A 23,002-nucleotide genomic window follows, 5' to 3' on the forward strand; every position below is an offset into this window, starting at 1 on the left:
TCCATAACAAAGAACAACTGCATGCTCACGTAGGTTAACCACTTGTTTTAATAGTTAAAATAGGTCGTTAAACTTGTAAAACTAGGGTTACAAACTCAACCGGTATATAATCTTGTTGAAGGCTGGGGGTATTTAGGTTGTCGGTCTATGGAACACCTCCTACCTAAGGATTATGGCCGAATAATTGAACGTTGGTAACCGATTTTATAAGTATTCGTGAGCGATGTGAGGTAATAAAAGGGTTTATCACCTAGACATTGTAGGTTTAAGTCCATTTATAAGTGTTATACTTGGATAAACTACATAGACTTAGGGTTGTTTTTATTAGCCGGAAAAGAACCTAAGTATAAATTTACCCAAAAAATAGAACACTTTAGTGGTAGTCAATAACTTCTATATGATAGAGTTATTAGAAAACTTTAGTGGAAGATTAATAACATATACGATATGTTATTCTTAGCTCTCACATCTCTAAGAGTTCACAGTTTGGATTTAAGCGGTACTTCGTGTCACCCTAAAAGTGACCTCCATTCGGAAAGTGGATGTATAAGTCAATACCAAGGTAAATAGAGGAAGTAGTTCATAGTAAGTGGGTAAAGGAAATGTGTCAACATATCCTACGGTCTCCTCCATTAGTCTGAACCGTGAGATTCCTATGTTGCGACTGCTGGTTAGCTTTAAGCGGCCCTTTGCTAGTCGTTTAACGACGGCTATCCCCTTGGAGGGTTGTAACATAGGATTCGGAACAACCCAGGCTTTAGTAAAATGAATAGGGTCTTATAGTTTCGTCTTGGGTATTGTCTTCTATTTTGGAGACATACTCATACCATTCTATAAGATCTGAAAATGGCGGGTCTATACTTACAGAATTATTGAGCGTTAATAAATTCTGACCAAAAGTGGTACCTAAATGACTATCAGAATACGAGTTATTCTGAAGATAGTATTTAGTCAAGAACGTCTTGATGTAGTATCATTCCAAAAGAATAATCTTTGGTACATTATTAAAATTGCTAAAACTTAATTGGATTTAAAATCAATTTACTTATAGAATTTGTTTATAATTTCAGAATGACAAGTTCAATGATACAAGTGTTGGCATCGAATAAATTTATCAGGGATAATTATGTGAATTGAAAATCAAATTTGAACACGATACTTGTGATAGACGATTTATGATTTGTCTTAACTGAGGATTGTCATCCCATTCCTAGCTCTAACACAAACCAAAATGTTCGGGATGTATATGACAGAGGGATCAGAGCAAATGATAAAGCCCGTGCTTATATCCTCACCAGCCTATCTGATGTTTTGGCAAAGAAGCATGAGGATATGAGTACTGCCAAAGAGATTAAGGAATCTTTGCGAGGGATGTTTCGACAACCGTCCTTCACCTTGAGGCATGATGCCATCAAGTACGTTTACAATAGTCGCATGAAAGAGGGGACCAATATTCGTGAACATGTCTTAGACATGATGGTCCACTTTAATTTGGTAGAAGTAAACGGTGTTGTAATGGACGAGAGAAGTCAAGTCGGTTTTATTCTAGAATCTCTTCCGAAGAGTTTTCTGCAATTCTGTACGAATGCATTGATGAATAAACTACAACTTGACCACTCTGCTGAATGAGCTATAGGCTTACCAGACAGGCTTACAAGCTTCCACGCATATATTACAGCGTCGGGAGTTCTTGTAACTCCCAACGCATAAAAAAAACCTTCGGGAGTTCGAGAACTCCGGACGTATGAAACAAACCGTCTAGAGTTCAAGAACTCCCGATGCCTTCTTTTCATGCGTCGGGAGTTCCTCTCCCCACGTATTTTTTCCGATCAAACTCCCGACGATTCATTATTCGTCGGGAGAAGCTCTCCCGACGCATTTTCCACCCTTTCCCGGCGATTTTTGACGTTAGGAGAAGTTCGATTTCTTGTAGTGTTTCATAAATTTTGTCAAAAACAACTTATAAAACATTAATGGTTTAAACCTATTTTGATCCCTAAATTGTTCTATTTTGGTCCCTAAACTTAAAAAAAAAAACATCTACTCTGGTCCTAAACTTTAAAAATAACTTAATTTGGTTCCTACTATTAAAATTTTGTTCAACCCTTAAACAAAATGATGAGATGACTTGTATTTTTAGATGACTAAGCTGCAAATAAGTTAGTCACGCTAAAAAAAATTTAGGGTTTCAATTTTGAATTAGTTGGTAAAACAACTTTCTATATAACTCAAAAGTCATTTTACATTCAAGATTTTGATCATTCGGTATTTTGGTGCATTAATTGTTGATATTTTTACTTGATTTTCATTATGCTCAACACATGTTAGACGCAGTTAACAAAATGTTAATAATAGGGATCAAAATAAACAGTTTTTAAAAGCTTAGAGACTAAAACGGTCGTTCTTGAAAGTTTGGAGACTAAAATAGAATAAGATTTAAAGTTTAGAGACCAAATTTAAACCAAAATCAATCCATATTTTCTAAACTTCTTTTGTTTATCAATTTTTACAAGAAAAAAAAATGTAAAATCTTTTAAATATTATACTAAACACGGGTTAAATCATTAATTTTTCTGAATCTTCTTATAAGAAAATTGATTTAGCCTAAAAGGCAATTTAGTAAAATGAAACTTCTCCCGAAATAAAAGCTATGCCAATCTTGGCTTTTGAATGACGGGAAGAGCTGCCGGTGATAAGTAGGAATCTAAATGGGTTTTATTCGAATTAATTAAGGTAAAATTTAGGATTAAAAATGAAAATTACATAAATCTCAATTTTATAATTGGACCGACGAGATGTATTGCAGAGAAGTGGCAGGCAGAGTAATTGGATTGAGAAGTTTCCCATATTTCTTCGTTAACTATAGTTTTTATTCTTATTATTTATTTTATTTTTAGAATAACTTTAAGAATAGTTGGAATTTCTAAATTTTTTCCCCGAAAGATATTTCCATCTCAAGTACTTTACTATAAATAATATTCAATAAAACACACTGCAAAAAAAGGCAATATTCCACCTAAAATAGTGCATATTGAATTGCATTATGTGTCACGTGACAGGCATAACCCTTTTTCAATTTACCAAACACAAAAGCTTGAAATATTGCATTTACAAGTTACAAAAGGAAAGATAAAAGCAATAAAGGCATGAACACTATCTTGATCGTTATTTTCCTACTTTTGAAGGAAAGGTCGTTATCCTTTTAATTGATTGGTGGGAAATAAGAAATTCAAACTCCTAAATAATAATAAAATTCGTCTAAGTATCCATATTTACATAAAATCAATGCGAGAGATGACGACTACAAAATAATAATATTAATAAGCTAATAACATTTTTATATGAAGTTAATGACATGTTTAATAATATTACGAAATGTTAAAGATACACCGTCAAATATTGACTCTACTGTCAATACGAGCATAACTCATCTAGCATAAATAATATTTTATTGACTAAAATGTTAAAAATTCAAATTTCTCACTCTTATGTATTGTTAAACTAAAAAGAAAAAAATTAACTCGCATTAGTTAATGGATCTACATAGTAAATAGTAACATCATTATCATTATTTTAAGCAATTGTGAAAAGTAAGAATTTTCAGAGTATATATGATTTACGTATTGATGTCTTGAAGACATTGTATTATGATGGAAGTTTGTTCATGGTGTATATGTTCAAATCTTTAGCATCGATAACCACAGAGACATCTGTTAATTTGTTGAACCTTCTTTGATTCGTCAAACATATGCATTGATTGATTCTCCATATTTTTTTGAAACATTTTGCAACTCAATCTTGAGATTTACTGTATTATTATTGAAGAAGAATAAAATTGTTTTTCAAGAGTCTCCCATACATCTTGAGATGTTTGACATTTGATTATATATGAAAGTGTAGTTGACGAAAGTGTAGTGTTGATAAGAATAATCTAGGCTTGATCATTTTTGTACCTTTGTTCATAACCAGGATTCCTTAGGAGGTTAGCCTTCTCCGCATGGAATCTTGGCAGGAATAGGGTAAGATCCATCTACAAAGTGACAGAGTTTGTGAGATTTAAGAAGTGGAGATACTTGAAATCACCAAAGAACGTAATTTGCAGTGTTGAGACAAATTGAAATTAGGTAGCAAATGTTTGAAAGCAACATCAGTGAATTATTGAAAATTTGATATATTAACTTGCACGATGAAGAAGAAGCTTTCAGAGAGAGAAAAAAAGAGCGGGATAGCTTGAGTATAAATAGAAGATGATTGAATTTGACGTTTGTCACGATTCTTTGGTTTCATAAGAAAATTCAAAGTATTGAATAATCTCTCTCTCTTAATCTCTATTACTGAACATCTCAACATACTTATAAAATAGAATTACAGAGAATTAGGAAAGAAGATTAACAGTAATTAACATAACTTACTAATAAGAACTAACAAAACCACTAACTTCAGTCGTCAATTAGTAACTAATTACATATACACGATTAAAAAGAGTGTTTAGAAGTTTTTTTTTGAAGTACAATCGAGAGTAAGGGGATTCAAACTACGGATCTTGTGATTTCTAGTGCTCTCATATGCCAATTAAGCTATGCTCGATTAAAAAGAATGTCTAAAAGTTTAACTCAAAATAAAGAAGATCGTTACATGTTATGGACGTAGAAAAAGATTATAACCACAACAAACAATGAAAGTAATCCCTCTAGTGAAGGTAACTCAATACTTAATTTTCTTTTTTTAATAGAATAATTTAATAATAAGAAAAAGGAAAAGTGGCTACTAAATTAAAATCCACCCTCGATTTGATCCGTTTAATTAATGTACATGGTAGACCCAATGACTCTTCCAACAAGGGAAAGGTTGAATAATTTTAATCCAAAAATTTTAAAATAAAATCATAAAGTTACAGGCTTTTTTAGGCAGAGGAAAGTGACCAAAGTCCTTTGGTAGCTGTAAGAAAGAAAGAAAGAAAAAAAAAAAAACTAAAAATACGATAAAGAGAATTAATTATTTTGATAGGGAAACAAGTGTGCATTAATTACTATAGCCAACCTCACGTAGGCATGTGATTTAGTATTGATCTCCCACCCACACCCCCATTTCCCAATTTTTATTATAAAATATAAAACCACATACTACATGAATTTTTATTCTCTAAAATTTTAGGTTTAAAAAATCACTTTTTTAAGTTGTGAAATGTTACCATTAAATTGCAAAATAGATAAATCATATTTGAATTATAAACATCATCCCAATCAATTATTTAAATGATATAATTTCTTAAATCATTCATTGACTCAACAAACAAAGAAAGTAATCCCTCTAAGTATATATTTTTAACTAAAAGGCAGAAATTAATTTCTGCTCCAGATGTTTTTTTATAATCTTGTAAGTAATATTTAATTACAGTAACTTTGTAAGCTTAAAAGGTAATAAGAATTAATTTGCTACAGATATTTTAATTTTGGAGAATTTTCAAAAAACGAAAGAAAATTAGAATAAGAATTTACAAAGTTAGAAAGTTACAACCCCCATCATGATCTTTCCCCATCTTTCACGTTTTCGCCACGTGACTTTCTAATCCCACCCATTCGCCACTGACACCTGTCTTAAACAATTCCCAACCCCCCATGTGAAAGCGACTAGTCATTTCTACGGCGGCGCGTGCCTTTAACTCTCTACCCTCGCGCGTTGGATTACCCCTCCTTTATTCACACTATATCAACCCTCTTTCTTCTTCCTCTCTGTTCACTCTGTTTCCGTGAGTGTGCGTGTATTTCTCTCTCTTCTTCTTCTTCTCTCTCTAGTTCATCATGTAGCAGAAAGACGATGGGGAAACGAACGGCGAAAAGTTCGAGATCCCAAACGTTACCGTCATCACCGTCGCATTCTTTCTCCTCCTCTTCATCCTCCGATTTCGAATTCACCATCTCCGTTTCTCCTCGTCAAGCCTCCACCGCGCTCTGTCCCGCCGATGAACTTTTCTACAAAGGTCAGTTGCTTCCTCTCCATCTCTCTCCTCGTCTCTCCATGGTTAGAACGCTCATTCTCGCTTCCTCCAGTACATCGTCTTCTTCCGACACTAATAGCACCACCGCGTCGCGCGATTCCACCGGAAGTTCCACTGAGTCTCACTCCTCCTTCAGTAGCGACATCGTGCTTCTTGCCGATTGCGATTCCTCCAGGCCTAGCTCCGTCACGGAAGACGAAGAGTTTAGAGCACGATTCGGTATCAATACGACTAAGAATCACAACAACAATTCCAATCCTAATTTACAGAATCCGATCAGGAAGAGTAAATACTTCTCCCTATCGAGATTTTCTTCCGTGTTTAGAAAAGAATCGACGAAGAATAATCCTGAGGTTGAAGCTGTAACTGGATCTCACGTTAAAAGAATCAGCTCATCTGCGAAAGAAGTATTCCGGAAGTATTTGAATAAAGTAAAGCCGTTATACGGCAAGATTTCACAAAAACAGCAACAGGAATGGAAGACTAAGACAAATAGATCTGGTAAGGACGATAAATTATCAGATATGGAATTTTCAGTCAATAACTCCGGAAAAGAAAGCAGATCAGCTCTATCACACTCATTTTCCGGTAATTTGAGATATCCGAGAAGAAGAAATATTGCGTCGAGTTGTCCGTCGTCGATTAGATCATCGCCAAGCCATTCCGGCATTCTATCTTCTCGGACCGGATTATCGAGCATGTATCCAACTAATAGAATCGGAACGATGACAAACTGCAGCAGCAACACGTCGTCAATGGAGGAATTGCAGAGCGCGATTCAAGGTGCAATCGCTCACTGCAAAAACTCCATGGTGGAAAGCAAGAGGAGGACAACGACGACGATGAGTAACGAGATTTGATTAATGAAGTAATAATTAATTAATAACTTCTTTTTTTGTTGGTTTAACTAATTAAATGTTAATTAATTAGAGACTTGTTTGTGTCTGTACTGTAGTGTCACATCTGTGGTCGCTTTTAGGAGGAACTCCTCGTTTGAAATTCTTGTAATTTTCTATCTTTTCTTTTTATTTTTCTCGCATGGCATGTTCTTGTGTTTTTATTTGACATTAGAATCTAATCAAGTAATGGGACTGTAGCCTTGGAAACTGTAATCAACTTTTAAGTTTTTCTTTATTGATCTGAACGTTTTTAAGTTTCTAAACTATTTTGATTGTACTATTCTACTTGATTAACGGTTCAGAAGATCGTTAAGTTTTCACCACGTGGCGCGATTTGTTTGGTTGCGTGACAATCTAAATTATCACCGGTTGTCACGTTAACATAATCACGCGGTCAACGTGCTCCTCTTTGAATTTCCAGTAAAACAGAAACTATTTGAAACAGCCCTTTCAATTTGTTTTTTTAAAAATATTTTTAAGGTTAAATTACTAAGTAGTCATACAATTGCGAGATAGTTGGATGGAACATTTGACCTTGAGGGAGGGTTTTCATAAAAATTATCGTTCAACGAAACTCACTTTGAATAAAATTCGATCTTTTTGTATTGTAAAAACCCCGAAGCTAATATGAATTTGCCAAAAAATGAAAATATTATCCTTTTTATTGGAAAATATTTCTCTGCTCTAGTCAATATGAATATTAATATTTAAATAAGAAATGGAGATGACAATATTAATAATATTTTGACAAGTTAAAATTTCGTCAAAAGAAAAACCAATTAAAATAACGTTTGCATTTGATTGAGATGCACCAAAACTAAAGACTTATAAGAAGACAGAAAATGATTCAAACTTGATGTGTAAGATCAATTGAGGTAGATTAAAGTCAAATTAAACGAAATTGAACCAGATATAATATTACATAGATTCTAAGATTGATTAAGGTTGTAAAAAAGAGATGGATATTGGTTAAACAATCAATAATGATAACTTTTCAAGTGCTTAAAAACGAGTATTTGAAAAATCATTCCATATAACTTTTAATATAATAGAACTTAGATATCTTTTCCATCTTTCTCCCCCTATTTCAATTTTCTATGAAAGCCTCAAACCCAACATCCAATTTGATTGTGTTTGAATAATACCTAAAAACATTCCTATTGTTTTTTTTTTTTTTTTTTTTTTTAACTATAAAGTAAAAGAAGTATATTTTGATTTTACATCAACATGTTAGGTAGATATTGTGAAATATCAATTTCGAAAATCGTAGAAAAATGAAACAAGAAAATGGTGGTTTTGTTTGCATGGGATTTGAAAAATAGAAATGGATATGACGAGAGAAGGACATAAATGCAATTAATGAAAATTCACTTATGAGTTGGGAATTATTGAAAAGGGCACAGCCTTTTTTCCTCGGAATATGTTAAAGCCTGTTATCATGATTTCATCCTTCCATCACTTTCCCCTATTTGCTCTAATAATTAAAATATTTGCCAACAACTCGATATTATTGTTGTTGTACTAATAAGTTAGATGGTTGGACATACCAGAGTCCAAATATTTAATATTAATATCTCCAACATTTATCAATTTGTAGTAAAAATTGGTGCAATCGAAATAAGAATTCATAGATAAATGAATCATAATAGATATGAATCACATACAAAATTGGATTGTTTGATATCGCATTTATTTAGAACTATGAATCTGTCATATTTTATGGTTGTCATTATCATTACTGTTACTGCTTGACCGTAACAGAAATAGTAAAAGTAAAGATATCAATAAGTATGGCAGATTCATAATATTTATACTGTTACAATAACAATTGAAGGAACCCGAAGGTCCATAGTGGAAGTGGAGATTGTTCTCAATTCTCAATTTTGACAGAATAAAATTACAGTACAAAGAATTATGCATAATATAGAAAATTACAGCATGTTAAGAAGAGGGAATTAGGATTAGAAATTCATACCCTTGAAGCCAAAACCTCTCAACAAAATCCTCTTTTCGAATCGATCATGATCGAACACGAACCAAGAACCAAGAACGAGGATACCACAACAAGAATTTTGTCTGTATTCTCTGTAGGGGATGAGAATCACAGAGGGTATATATATATATATATAATAATTAACTTATTATATGTATATATAACTATGTGTTATATCAAATATAACACATAACCTATAGTTTTTATATTGTATCAAATAAAATATAATCTATAGTTTTTAATTTTCTTAATCATTTGTGATATTTAATATAAATCACATTTAGACTAAATTTAATTATATGAGTTCAATTCATATAATTAATATTTGAATCATATTCAAATATTTAATTCCTCTCAAAATAAACTTTTTATTATAATGTACCAAATACATTATATTAATTATATCACATATAATTAATTTAAATTAATTATATATATATAATTAATTCCCTCAATTAATTTGAGTAATTAAAATTAATCCAAAATTAATTCTCAATAATTTCAGTTAAGCTACAGAAGGGACTTTATGAACCTGTAGATGGAAGTTTCAATGGTACGTGGATAATTAATTAAACTCATTTAATTAAATTATCCAATATCCATTAACTGTCGGTCACTTCATTAAAGACCGACAACTGCACTCTTCACACTACAAATATACTTCTGTGTCCTTTGGATATAACTAGTCAACACTGCGATGACCCTTCACAAATTGCTCGTAAGTACAGTTGGGCCAAAATTATTATTTTTTTCCCGTAGTTACATCAAACTCCTTAAGTGCCACTGATCATTCTAATGTACAATAAGTCATAGTCCAACTATGACCAAACTCTTCTTGGGCTAAAAGATGGTGTGGCTCCACATTGTTCAAGCCTAGGAATCAACTCTCAAGGAAACAATTTATCAACTTACCCTGACATTAGAGAAAGAGTGAATTCTGTCTTGTGCAAGTGTATTCCCAACTCCCTAATCAGATGAATCCCCAAAATGGTAAGCTCACTGAGTCGTCTATCTGGCCATTCTCACCTATATAAATAAAATGACTGCCTTCATAGGCAGGAGCTCACAACTCAATCAAGATTCAGATCATGTCACCTATGGTCATTCTGGTGAAATGTAAGTCTTTATTATTAATGGTGTTATATAATCAGACTATTCATTTTGTGCTCCGATTTTATACAAACTTCTTTGTATAGAATACTCACGCTCACATGCCTCTACATGAATGATCATGATCAGATCATTTCAAGCACTTTACAATAATTGTAACATCTACAAAGCGGACCGTATTCGTAGTTTCACTAGGATAAGGTACCCAACCTTATCCATCTATTACAGACCATTCACTAGAAGAATTTTCACCTTTCTCCATGCAAAAAAATGTCGGGTAAAGTACTAAAAACGTCGGGATAGGCTATGCCAACACATTTTTTTGCATCGACATAATTGTCGTGTATCCATGTCGGGAGAAGTTCCTCTCAACAAAAATTATTTTCATCGGCATAAATACCATTTTTGGCAACGTAATTATTTGCGTCATCATACGTGTTTTCCCAACAAAATACAATTTACTTCTGCAAAAACATATGTCTAAACAACAAAAATTTTCAGTCCAATAAGCAGATTTCTATCAACATTTATTTGCGTCGGCATAAGTTGTTTATAATTTATATATTTTTTGTAACAATTAAATAACCAAATTTTTATTTCCTTAATACCTAATTATGCACAAACAAAAATTAATCTTCAAACAAATCAATTTGGGACAAATATAACAAAAGTAAGCTTATATATTTAAAAATAAGACTAATATTCAATACAAGCTATAAAATACTACGAATAAAAACCGTGTATACAATTAAATTTGAGCTTTTTTAGCTTCTTACAAACCCCCTACACAAAAAAAAGTTTAATCTTCTCTACGCCCAAATAAGTGAAATACTAAACCAAACTAAGTAATCATCTCAAAATCTTCTCGCAATCTCTAAAAATGATCTTTAAGAATTTACACGAACAACTTGAAATAGGAAAAAACAAATATTGTAAAATATTTTTTAAAATCAACAAAGAAAAATGCACAATAAATAGATAATGGTTATGAGGAATGATCCCCCTCTCAAGCTACAAACATGTCGTCAGTGTTCATAATTAAAACATTGACACCACAAACAACCATTTTACTATTTAAAAAGTGATTAAAATGGTTATAATTAAGATGTGAACCCCTCCCCCACGCTACGAGCATGTCGTAAATCCACTTAAATAAATAGATAAGCGTCCTATAAACCTCCACAACTATCGGATCCCTACCAATAAGCCAAGAACAAAGTTCCTTTAAAGTGTACAATTAGGTTTCAAGATAATCTAAAGCACAATTATAACATATACATCCCCCCCTCCCCCCTCCCAAGCTATGAATGTGTTCTAGTTCCACCCAAATGCCGTTTAAACCTACAAAGTAGCAACAAATGCATAGAAAGTGTCAAAGTGAATCCTACCCCCCTAAATCTACCTAAATTTCTTTCAAGGCTAAACTCGTCATTTAATAGTCTTAAAAGCATATAACTCAACTCTCAGATCCCTACAAATATGCCGAAAACAAAGTTTCTTTAAAGTGCACAATTAGACTTCTAGATAATTTAAAAAACAATTACAACATATACATCCCCCTTCCCCAAGCTATGAATATGTTCTAGTTCCACCCAAATGCCATTTAAACCTACAAAGTAGCAACAAATGCATAGAAAGTGTCGAAGTGAATCCTACCACCCTAAATCCACCTAAATTTCTTTCAAGGCTATACTCATCATTTGATAGTCTTAAAAGCATATAACTCAACTCTCAGATCCCTACAAATATGCCGAAAACAAAGTTTCTTTAAAGTGCACAATTAGACTTCTAGATAATCTAAAAAACAATTACAACATATACATCCCCCTCCCCCAAGTTATGAACATGTCCTAGTTCCACCTAAATGTCATTATGCATAGAAAGCGTCAAAGTGAATCCCTCCCCTCTAAATCCACCTAAATTTCTTTCAAGACTAAACCCATCATTCGATAATCCTAGAAGCATATAACTCAACTCTCGGATCCCTACAAATAAGCCAAGAACAAAGTTCCTTTAAAGTGCACAATTAGGCTTCTAAATAATCTTAAAAAAAATTACAACATATACATCCCCTGCCCCCAAGCTACGAATGTGTCCTAGTACCACCTAAATGCCATTAAAACCACAAAGTAGTAACAAATGCATAGAAAGTGTCGAAGTGAATCCTTCCCCCTAAATCTACCTAAATTTCTTTCAAGACTAAACCTATCATTTAATAGTCCTAAAAGCATATAACTCAACTCTCGGATCCCTATAAAATAAACTAAGAACAAAGTTCCTTTAAAGTGCACAATTAGGCTTCTAGATAATCTAAAAAACAACCACAACATATACATCCCCCCTCCTCCAAGCTATGAACATGTCCTAGTTCCCTCTAAACGTCATTAAAACCACAAAGTAGCAACAAATGCATGGAAAGCGTCAAAGTGAATCCCTCCCCCCTAAATCCACCTAAATTTCTTTCAAAACTAAACTCGCCATTCAATAGTCCTAAAAGCATAACTCAACTTTCGGATCCCTACAAATAAGCCAAGAACAAAGTTCCTTTAAAGTGTCCCATTAGGCTTCTAGATAATCTAAAAAACAGTTACAACATATACATCCCTCCTCCCCCAAGCTACGAACGTGTCCTAGTTCCACCTAAACACCATTAAAACCACAAAATAGCAACATATACATAGAAAGCGTCAAAGTAAATCCATACCCCCTAAATCCACTTAAATTTCTTTTAAGTCTAAACCCGTCATTCGATAGTCCTAAAAGCATATAACTCAACTCTTGGATCCCTACAAATAAGCCAAGAACAAAGTTGCTTTAAAGTGCACAATTAGGCTTTAAGATAATCTAAAAAAACAATTACAACATATACATTCTCCTCCCTCCTCTCCCCCTCTCCCTCCCTCCAAGCTATGAATGTGTCCTAATTCTACCTAAACGCCATTTAAACCATAAAGTGGCAACAAGTAGGCTAGAACGCACATATTTAAAGTGGCTACCACAACTGCAGGATAGCCACAAAATAAACAAATGAAGCTCCTATATCCATTAAAACGCTCATATTTGAAGTGGCTACTATAACTGTAGAATAGCCATATAACAACCAAATTAAGTTCATAAATCCACTAGCCAAGAACTGAAAGTTGTCATAACGTACCTAGTTGTTTGAAGGTCCATCTCCTTGCTTTTGTTATGTAGCTAACTGTCTTGTGATTTCAGTCAATTGATCTTGAAAACCCGAAACTAAGGGTTAATATAAAATTACACATGTATGATACAATATAACTTGCATATGCTTCTTTGCCGGCTTCACTTATCCACCCATCCTTCTCTGAGAAGTGACTCTTGTAAAACACTAACAAGTAAAAAGTGTGAAATTTAGTTAATTTTCTTTAAACATCCTTAAAAATTTTATTTTAAAACTTAAAGCATATTATATCCATAAAAAGAAAATATTAAACTTTAATATTAAAAAATGAATCTCATATTCAAAATCAAAACCAAAATATACAAATAATCCATCCATACAAACCAAATATAGAAGAACAATTTCATTCATAAACAAATGAATATCCTAATTCCTATCGGAAACAAATACACAAATCCATCAGAAAGAGGGAAAAAAATAGAACAACTAAAAGCTTATTAAAAATGGATTTATACATCATCCTTATTAAAATCAAAACCTTTTACAAAATAATAACACAAACACAACCCATAGACACATTTGTTAAAAAAAAGCAAAGACAAGGAGAACCAATCAATGTGTTCGGTGGTAGTGTGCGAGGCCGTGCAGTGGTGTTGGGCTTTGGAGCAACAGTCGTTTGTGTAAAAAAATGGGGGGGGGGGGGGGGGGGTAAGGAAAGTGTGGGTCTTTTTTAATGACTTTTACCCACACATATTTTCGTCGGGATAAGTCTGAATTTTTGTCGGCATAATTTTTTTTTAAAAAAAAGATGCACGTTGCTTTATTTTGGTTGATGCATTTAAGTTTTGTCGGGATAAATATGTTTATGCCAACAAAAATGGATGCGTCGGGAAAAAAAAAACATCGGAACCAATAAAAATTCTTGTAGTGATTTAAGTTATCACCTAAACATGATCCACATGTATGTCTCTAAATAACATGTTTAAGCTACAGAAGATGACCTTAGGTGTTTGTTTATTAATTTGTAGGTTAATGCTACTAAATGTCGAATAAAATATCTCATTTTTTTTAAATAAATAAAATTATTTCTACATTACAATTACAAACTACAAGGTCCACGAGATTCAGGGACCGATCCCAACAATCTCCCACTTGTCTTGAAACTAGTGAAATGTACAATATAAAAGTCATACTAATAAAAGTACACACAAAAATAATAAACTAGGGAATAATATGAGCCCAGTACAGAATCTCTCACTTGCCATAGACTAAATGTGACCTGTCCCGTGGACCTATACTCTATAGGTGACCTTCAAACAACTTAGTCGTGAGGGCCTTTGTAAATGAATCTACAACGTTATGCTCCGAAACTATCTGCGTGATGATCACGTCCCCTTGATGCACAATCTTCCGAATGAAATGATACTTCCGCTCTATGTGCTTTCCGTGCTTGTGACTCTTAGGCTCTCGGGAATCAGCCACAACACTACTATTATCACAATAAAGATTGATGGCTTAAACATGTCTGGAAGCATTTCCAGATTAGTCATGAGCTTTCTAAGCCACACAACTTCTTTAACAGCTTCACAAGCCCCTACGTACTCAGCCTCCATAGTGGAGTCAACAATGCAACCCTGCTTGGTGCTTCTCTAGACTATTGCCCCTTCATTAAGAGTGAACACCTGATCCTGATGTGGATTTCCAAGAATCCTTATGAATCGGGAAATCAGAGTTTATGTATCCTGTAAGGATCAAATCCTTAGAACCATACACAAGCATGTAGTACCTCATTCTACGAAGATACTTGAGGATATTTTTAACGGCGTTCCATTGATCATATCCTAGATTAGTTTGATATCTACTGACTATCCCCACTGCATAGAAACTTCAGGTCTAGTACATAATATTGCATACATTAGGCTACCAACAGCTAATGCATAGGGGATCCGTCTCATTTCCTCAACCTCTTGAGGTGTCTTAGAACACTATCCCTTAGACAAAATAACTCCATACCTGAAAGGGAGTAAACCCCTCTTGAAGTGTTACATCGAAAACTTGATAAGCATCTTGTCAATGTATGATACTTGAGACAGGGCTAGCATTTTATTCTTAAGATCTCCAAAGATCAGAATGTCCAAAACAAACCGTGGCTCTCCTAAATCTTTCATTTGGAATTGGGTCACTAGTCAATTCTTAATTTTAGTCAGCATACCTACATCATTCCTAATGAGTAAGATATCGTTTTCATATAACACAAGAAAAGCTACTGAACTGTTGATGATATTCTTGTAACACAAGGCTCATCACCATTCTGATCAATTTCATAAGATTTGATCGCAGTATCAAATCTTATATTCCAAGATCGAGCAGCTTTCTTTAATCCATAAGTGGATCGATTAAGCTTGCAAATCTTTTTCTCTTGACCTTGGGTTATGAATCCCTCAAGCTGCTCCATATAAATGGTTTCCTCAAGATTACCATTAAGAAAAGTAGTCTTGACGTCCATTTGTCAAATCTTATTGTCATAATATGAGGCAATGGACAGGAGTATCCGGATAGACTTCAGCATGGCAACAGGTGAGAAAGTCTCCTCATAGTCGACTCCCTCAACTTGGGTATAACCTTTTGCGTCACCCTGGAAGTGACCTCCATTGATATAATATGAAGAAAGGAGTGCCTTGCGATGTTTTATTAGCGGATGTGATAAATTATACGTACCATCAGAGAAACATCGCAAAGGAACGCAATCGGGAAAAATAGAATTTCAAAAGGATAATGCATAACAGATAACAAGAAAGAACCTTAGGTGGAATAGCGCATGTGATCATGCGTTGGAATTTACGTGATCGAAGCGTGGCGTTGAAGAATGGTAAAGAATTCTTCCATTGTATTGCGCACCGAGGAGAATTATTTTTCGCACCTACAAAGAGCAAACGCACTACAACCAAGGAAGCAGCCGCATATCCAAAATAACAGTAAAAAAAAAAAAAAAAAAACCTAAACTACGAAAGCAAGGTAAAGATGGAGTAGAAGACGTCCCTGGAGAAATTGGAGTGTTGTCACCGCAAGGAGTCTTCCATGCAGGAAATTACTCTCAACTGCTTGGGTTAAGAAGCTTACCTTGACCATTGGAACTTCCGAAATTGTTGGGCACATTTTGGCCACCATGTGCTTACAACTGCCTTCAGCTCATGCGACTGATTCTCTTCTACCTTGGGGTCAATACTGGCTTTCAGCGCATCGCCTACACTTCAATATTGGTTGCAGCTTGGTTGCACAAACTGCAATACTCCCAAGATAAAAAGGTTGCCTACAGAGACATAAAACTCAACAAACAATTAGCTGCCAAGTCCCCGATAACGGCGCCAAAAACTTGGTGATGGAAATTTAGATTACCAAATCATCAAGGACTTGATAACTAAAATTAAGTGAACGTAATATGTGATACATGTTCTTACTGTATGCGTTGATTATCATGCGTCAGTGGTCATGCATTGGAGTGAACTATGCGTTAATTAATGTATGCAATGACCATGTGTTCCCATCACAAGTTTTCTTGCGCTCACGCCAAGTATAACGCAAACACAAGTTTCTCGGATGATCCGAGGTCAAACTCAGGGACTTATAGTTAGATGTATGCGGTAATGTGCATGCGACGGTTGAATAAAAGAATGATGGAAGGTTTGTTAAGCTAAAACTACTCTTACTCCTAACTAACAGACAACACAATGAGAAAATGAATGAGAGGTAAAGACACGACAACTATTGACGGGAAACAAATTGATGGAAAAATAGATAAAATGTGGGGATGTCTTCATTGCAACCCTTAAGAGTGATCGCAAGGGCAACCTTAGTCAACTCATGCCATGCGATCATGTTACACACACTAAAAGACTAAATCTAGGACGTATGCGATATATATGCATAAGGGTCGAGATGACCGCATACAACCACCATATCCTACTTCCAGGATGCAACCATTGTCCTCTTCATAGGGTGCATACGTTGTGTAATAGCAAATGAAGTTTATTCCTAAGTCTCCATTCTTCCTTATGCAAACCTAGTCTAGCCCTCTCGAGCATCGATTCTAACTTAGCTCTCTCGAGTCTTAAGTTCTTTCTTTAGACTCTCTCTCGAGTAGCTCTAAAGGTGTGATGGACGCATAGATAAGACAAGGTAACCACACAAACTTGGCTGACACAAGATTATTCCTATCTCTAATGAACTATAGCTTACATTGCTTAATGTGACCAACCATTATCCTCCTGGGCACTTAGTTGTTGCTGACCTTACTCATAGACAAGCGTTGCGTCCGCCTATAGACAGGCGTTGCTACAGCTTCAAACTAAGCAAATAAGGTTTTCTCACACACTCACGCAATGCACACCTCTCGATGGTTTGCTACATGCTTCATATCTCTAATCCACATGACTAAGTATGCAATACTCGAGCAATCTCACTAAGTGATGCAATGAAAGTTAAGGATGCTAAGTAAAGAAAGATGAAGGTGGAATCGAAGGAAACACAGAAATGCATTGAACATATAATATATTAATTCCTTAATCCTAAAATGTAATACAATACAATATAATATAAGAAAAGAAGAGAAAATGAAATGACCGGCTGGAAGCAATGACTTACTTCCAACGGATGTGCATCAAGGCTGCCATGGATGGGCGGTAGAGCTGACTCTCCCGAGATCTAGTTCCGATTGAAGGCTCCGGTCCTCACTCGGAATGGATGAGGGAGATGAAGAACTCTCAAGCTTTCTTCTCACGCATTAGTCTAGATCATAGGGATAATCCCTAGATGATTTGAATTTCTGCTCATCGGCTTCTATTTATAGAGCTTGAATCACCAACAGCATTAATGGACAGCTTTGATTCTGACATTTGCGGCGTGTTAGTCCTTTTTTGAATCTCTGCTGCTAACGGCGTGGTAGGTGAAATGTCAACATCATCATTTGATTTTCTCGAGATATGCTTTGATGCGTTCATTCCACCAACCTTGTGTTGATCCCTCTATTATGCGTTATCGTGTAGCTACAATCGTACAGTGACCACATTCTCTTAATACCGCAACTTCTACACGATGACCGCAATCGCTTGACGATCGCAACTCCTATGCGATGGACGCATGCGGCTGATTACTGTAACACCCATGCGTTGATCGAATGCGTTCGACTTTGTTATGGAAAGTTTCTCCGCATGCGGTCGTCTATGCGATAGTCCAGCTTTCGCGTTTGCGTCCACTTCCTACATTAGCTACAAAAATAGACAATTGAACGCATAATAACACATAATAATGGGTTAGCCGAGATTCTTAATGCTGAACACCGCAAGCTCATTTTCTCATGAATTCCTAACATAATTGCCACATATTTTGCTTAATAGCCCTCATAATTCTAAATAAAAGGCCTAAGATGACATGCATTTTTACATGTTATCAAGTATCGTTGTAGAAAAATAATCTTGGGTATATTATTACTTTGCTAAAACTTGATTGGATTTAAAAACAATTAGCTTATAAAATTTGTTTATATTTTGTTCAGAATGACAAGTGTATTGGTACAATTTTTGGCCTCTGACAAACTAATTGGGGATAATTATGTAACTTGAAAATCAAATTTGAATACTATACTGGTGATAGATGATTTATGGTTCGTCTTAACAGAGGATTTTTCTCCCATTTCAAGCTTTAACGCAAACCAAACTATTCGAGATGCGTACGATAAATGGATCAGGGCAAATGACAAAGCCCGTGTTTATATCCTTTCCAGCATATCTGATGTTTTAGGGAAGAAACATGAAGAAAACGGTACTGCCAAAGATATTATGGAATCTCTACGAGGGATGTTCGGACAACTGTCATTCTCCCTAACACATGATGCTATTAAGTACATTTACAACTATCGCATGAAAGAGGGGGCCCCTATTCGTGAACATATCCTGGACATGATGGTCTACTTCAATGTGGCGGAAGTAAGTAGAGTTGTCGTCGACGAGAAAAGTCAAGTTGGTTTTATTCTAGAATCTCTTCCGAAGAGTTTTCTACAGTTTTGCACGAACGTGTTAATGAATAAAATTGAATAACGTTTGACTACTCTATTAAATGAGCTACAGGCTTACTAGACAATAGTGAGAGCTAAATGTCTAGATCCAAAAGTACACGTTACTACCAGTGAGAAGAGAGGAACGTCGTCTAAAAAACCTGATGTTGCTTCCTCTTCACAGAGTAAGAGTATTCCTATTAAGAAGAGCAAAGGAAAAGGGAAGAAGAAAACCGCTAGTAGAAAAGGCAAGGCTAACGCTACAGATAAAGGAAAGTGTTTCCATTGCAACGAGGAAGGGCACTGGAAGAGGAACTGCCCTCAATAGCTTGCTGAGAAGAAAGCAGAGAAAGCAAAATAGGCAAACTAGTTCCTGAATATTGCTAGCTATCCTCAGATTGACCAGTGGGAGATGTTGCTATTTGAAGATAATTTTATCTGCTTTTGTTATCTTGTAAAGAACAAATTGTATATATATATTGTAAATGAAATGTCCATGTTCAAAAATTATGTTTGTTCTATCACATAGCTGAAGGAAATCAAACCAGAGGATTTCCATGAACAGCGGAAGGGATCGTTCCAAATTCAATTCAGATTAAACACAAACATTATAGTCTTAAACGGAAACTAACAGGTCATGCATATACAGAAATTATAGCATGCGACAAGAGTATCAAGGGATAGAGTATGCGTACCTTTGAAGAACCATTCTTCAAGAATCCCTCAAACAGAAACCAATGTGTCCAACCAAAACAACACTCAAACACAACAACCGGAACAACATGACCACAAACACAACGATCGTCTGAATACTCCTCGAACCCAATCGAGTCCGACTCGATTCACGAATTGAGTAAAGACACTACCACAAGTGTTAGCTTGGTGTCCTCGGTGTGAGAATCCAGAAGTTGTGAGCTCTGTATGATCTTGGCTTGAGGAAGAGACTGGAGGTATGCGATCGAGTAGACGATCGAGTAAGTGGGAGATATTACACTATCTATCGCATAGACGATGTAATTGATCGTTTAGTAAATAAAGCCTATCGCATAGACTTTGTTACTCGATCGTGTAGCAACAATCAACTGAGTTACTATTGTATAGTCAACTCTTTAAACGATTTTTGAGTTTTTGTCAATGGCAACTTCTATTAAAGAACCAACCTGGTTAAAAGCCATTAGCAAATATCAAATATTTAAAACGACTAGAAATCAATTAAGGCAAAGAATTATTTAACCTAAGTGATAAGTTTAGAACACTTGAAAAGTTCAGAGTGTACAAAATTTGTTAGGTAAAACCGAAATACTTTGATTGGATCAAAGTATAGAAAGCTTATGATTTCTTGCTCTATTTGATAGAACATGAAATCCAGTGACAAACTTTCTAATAGCCTTAAATTGGAATTTTATTCCAGATCACCATAAATTGTTTTTTCATAAAAACTTACATATATCAATAAATAGTTATTAAATTTAACACTATAAACAAGAATTGTTTAAACAAGCCAGATGCATCTTACTCAAAGTGTTGAGAGTACCTCAATGTAGTGGGAGGATTGTATGACTTTCTAACCATTATTGAGAAACAAGTGTTGTGAAAATAAAGATGCATTCCCTATATAGTTTAATAAGAAGTCTATTGTACACTAACATGTTTATAACGATTCTCTCGGCTAAAGTGAGACTAGGAAAACTAGGTGAATAACCTAGGGCAAGTGGGAGAAAAACAGGGTATGGGATACCGAATGGTAAACCATGAGTATGAGGTGCCCTAGTTTATTGTATTTCTCTGTAAAACTCAGAAACTCAATATTATATATTTGGATATATAAGTTACCATTGGAGTTGTAGTCCAAGTGGGATTTTGTTGGGTTTTATGTCCTAAAACTCGTGGATTGTAAACAATAAAACTTATTCTAAAAATTTAATAAGTTGTTATTAAATATATGAATTACTTATTTCTTTCTAGAAATCTAATAAACTAAAAGACCCATGACTATTACATGAGTACTTGAACTTTATGTGGAGACATAAAAATGGATCAGGTTCGAGTAAATAGTCAAAATAATCTATAGTATATGAATGAGGTTGAGGCTTTATTCTGGTAACACTATTGGATGCGACCCACTCTGTAGTTGTTACAAAGAGTTGTAAAGTACTACAAACAATGTGATCCTAATTCGTACATGTTATGACATGAGGAGTGGGGGTGTCATGTGTAATGGGTTTGTATAAGATCGAACCACGAAATAAGTCACTCTTACTTTATAACGTTGTTTACTGTTTAAGACTGACTATTTTAAATCGATGACCTAGGTAACTTGACCTTAATCCTGAGCTAACTATGAACTTCTGTTTATTCGAGATTATCCTTAGTTTTGCATAGGTGAGGTTTGCTCAACAGTGCCGACTCAAAAACCTCCATTTTAGGGGTAAGAGCAGGTAGATAGCTGGTTATATAGGGTGTTGTTGGTAGGAAAATTGTTTGTTATTATTAAGGACGGATGGGATTGTACTTGAAATCATGCGTTAGACATGGCTTATGCTTTTGCACCCATGCGTCTGAGGTCATGCGTCGGAATGAAGATGCGTTAATCTAGTATACAATGACCACGCGTTCCTATCACAAGTTTCCTTACGCTCGTGCCAAGTATATTATTTCCTTACGCTCCTATCACAAGTTTCCTATCACCATGCGTTAGACTTGTCACTCAATAATGCTTGTGAAGCAATGCGTTTGAGGCGATGAATAAAAATAAAAATAAGTTTATTATTGCTCATTAACGCATAGTAATGTTTATTATTTTAAATTGCTCGAGTAATCCTTGCTCATTGCACTAACGCATCGCACACCTCTTGGTGGTCAGCCGCATACTATATCTCTATAGTGCATGGTTGCGTCGAGCATAAGATTGTGCTTATCTCTAGGAACAATGCGAACTTTACTTTAGTGCGTTCTATCTCTTACCTTCTCAGACAGTTAGACTTGGCTATTTAACTTATAGACAAGTAATGCAACATCCCATAGACAAGCGTTGCTACAGCCTTTCACCAAGCAAAGAGGATTAACTCACTATACTCGCACAACGCACACCTCTCAGTGGGTTGTTACATGCATCCTATCTCTAGGCTACACGATTAAGCATGCGATTTCCTTCAATAAATAAACGTTGAAGATAAACTATGATAGAGATGAAGATGATGAAGAAGACGGCAATGAAGGAGTCAAGATTTGCATTGATCACAAAATGTCTCAATATCTTAACCTAAAATTACAATACAGAGATTAGAAGAGAAATGAAGGATCCTGCGTCAAGGCTACCGGTGGTGCCATGGATGAATGGTGGAGATGTCTCTCTCAAGCTCTATCTCCGCTCGTCACTCGGTCTGGTTTGTGGAGATGAAGAATTCTCACTGAAAATCTCGTTCAAGCTTTCATCTGTGATCACAAAACTCTGCCTTGAGGTAGAAGTTCGGATGTCTTGAAATCAAGGTCCAAAGGCTATTTATAAAGTTTAAACGTCGACAACTATCATGATTGCGTTATGGCTCACTGATGCTTTTTTCGCGGTATGGGCAATGTCACATCGTCTATGCATCCGAGCTTGATTCAGCTGAAGCATCAATACCTTCTACCTGTCTTGCAATCATCCTTCTATTATGGTTGTCACTCTGTAGCCCCAATTTCCAATTGATTACCGCATTCGCTTGATCATCGCAACTTCCATGCAATGGATGCATACGATCGTTGTAACTTGCGATCCAACTTTCAGTGCATGCGTTTGTCTTTGCGATCGCCTGGCTTCAGCGTA

The 23,002-nt window shown here is 35.1% G+C and overlaps 1 protein-coding gene across 1 annotated transcript; it reads left to right on the plus strand.

Moving 5' to 3' along the window:
• Nucleotides 1-5,456: 5,456 nt before the first annotated feature.
• MAKR1 (membrane-associated kinase regulator) lies at nt 5,457-7,132 on the plus strand. Its single transcript, XM_039020361.2, has one exon. It carries the CDS (start codon nt 5,818-5,820, stop codon nt 6,856-6,858), a length of 1,041 nt encoding a protein of 346 aa, XP_038876289.1. The 5' UTR covers nt 5,457-5,817; the 3' UTR covers nt 6,859-7,132.
• The last annotated feature ends 15,870 nt before the right edge of the window (nt 7,133-23,002 follow it).

Source organism: Benincasa hispida, chromosome 12 (assembly GCF_027475165.1).
Source record: "Benincasa hispida cultivar pf3 chromosome 12, pf3_genome.v1.1, whole genome shotgun sequence".
NCBI classification, from domain to species: Eukaryota; Viridiplantae; Streptophyta; class Magnoliopsida; order Cucurbitales; family Cucurbitaceae; genus Benincasa; species Benincasa hispida.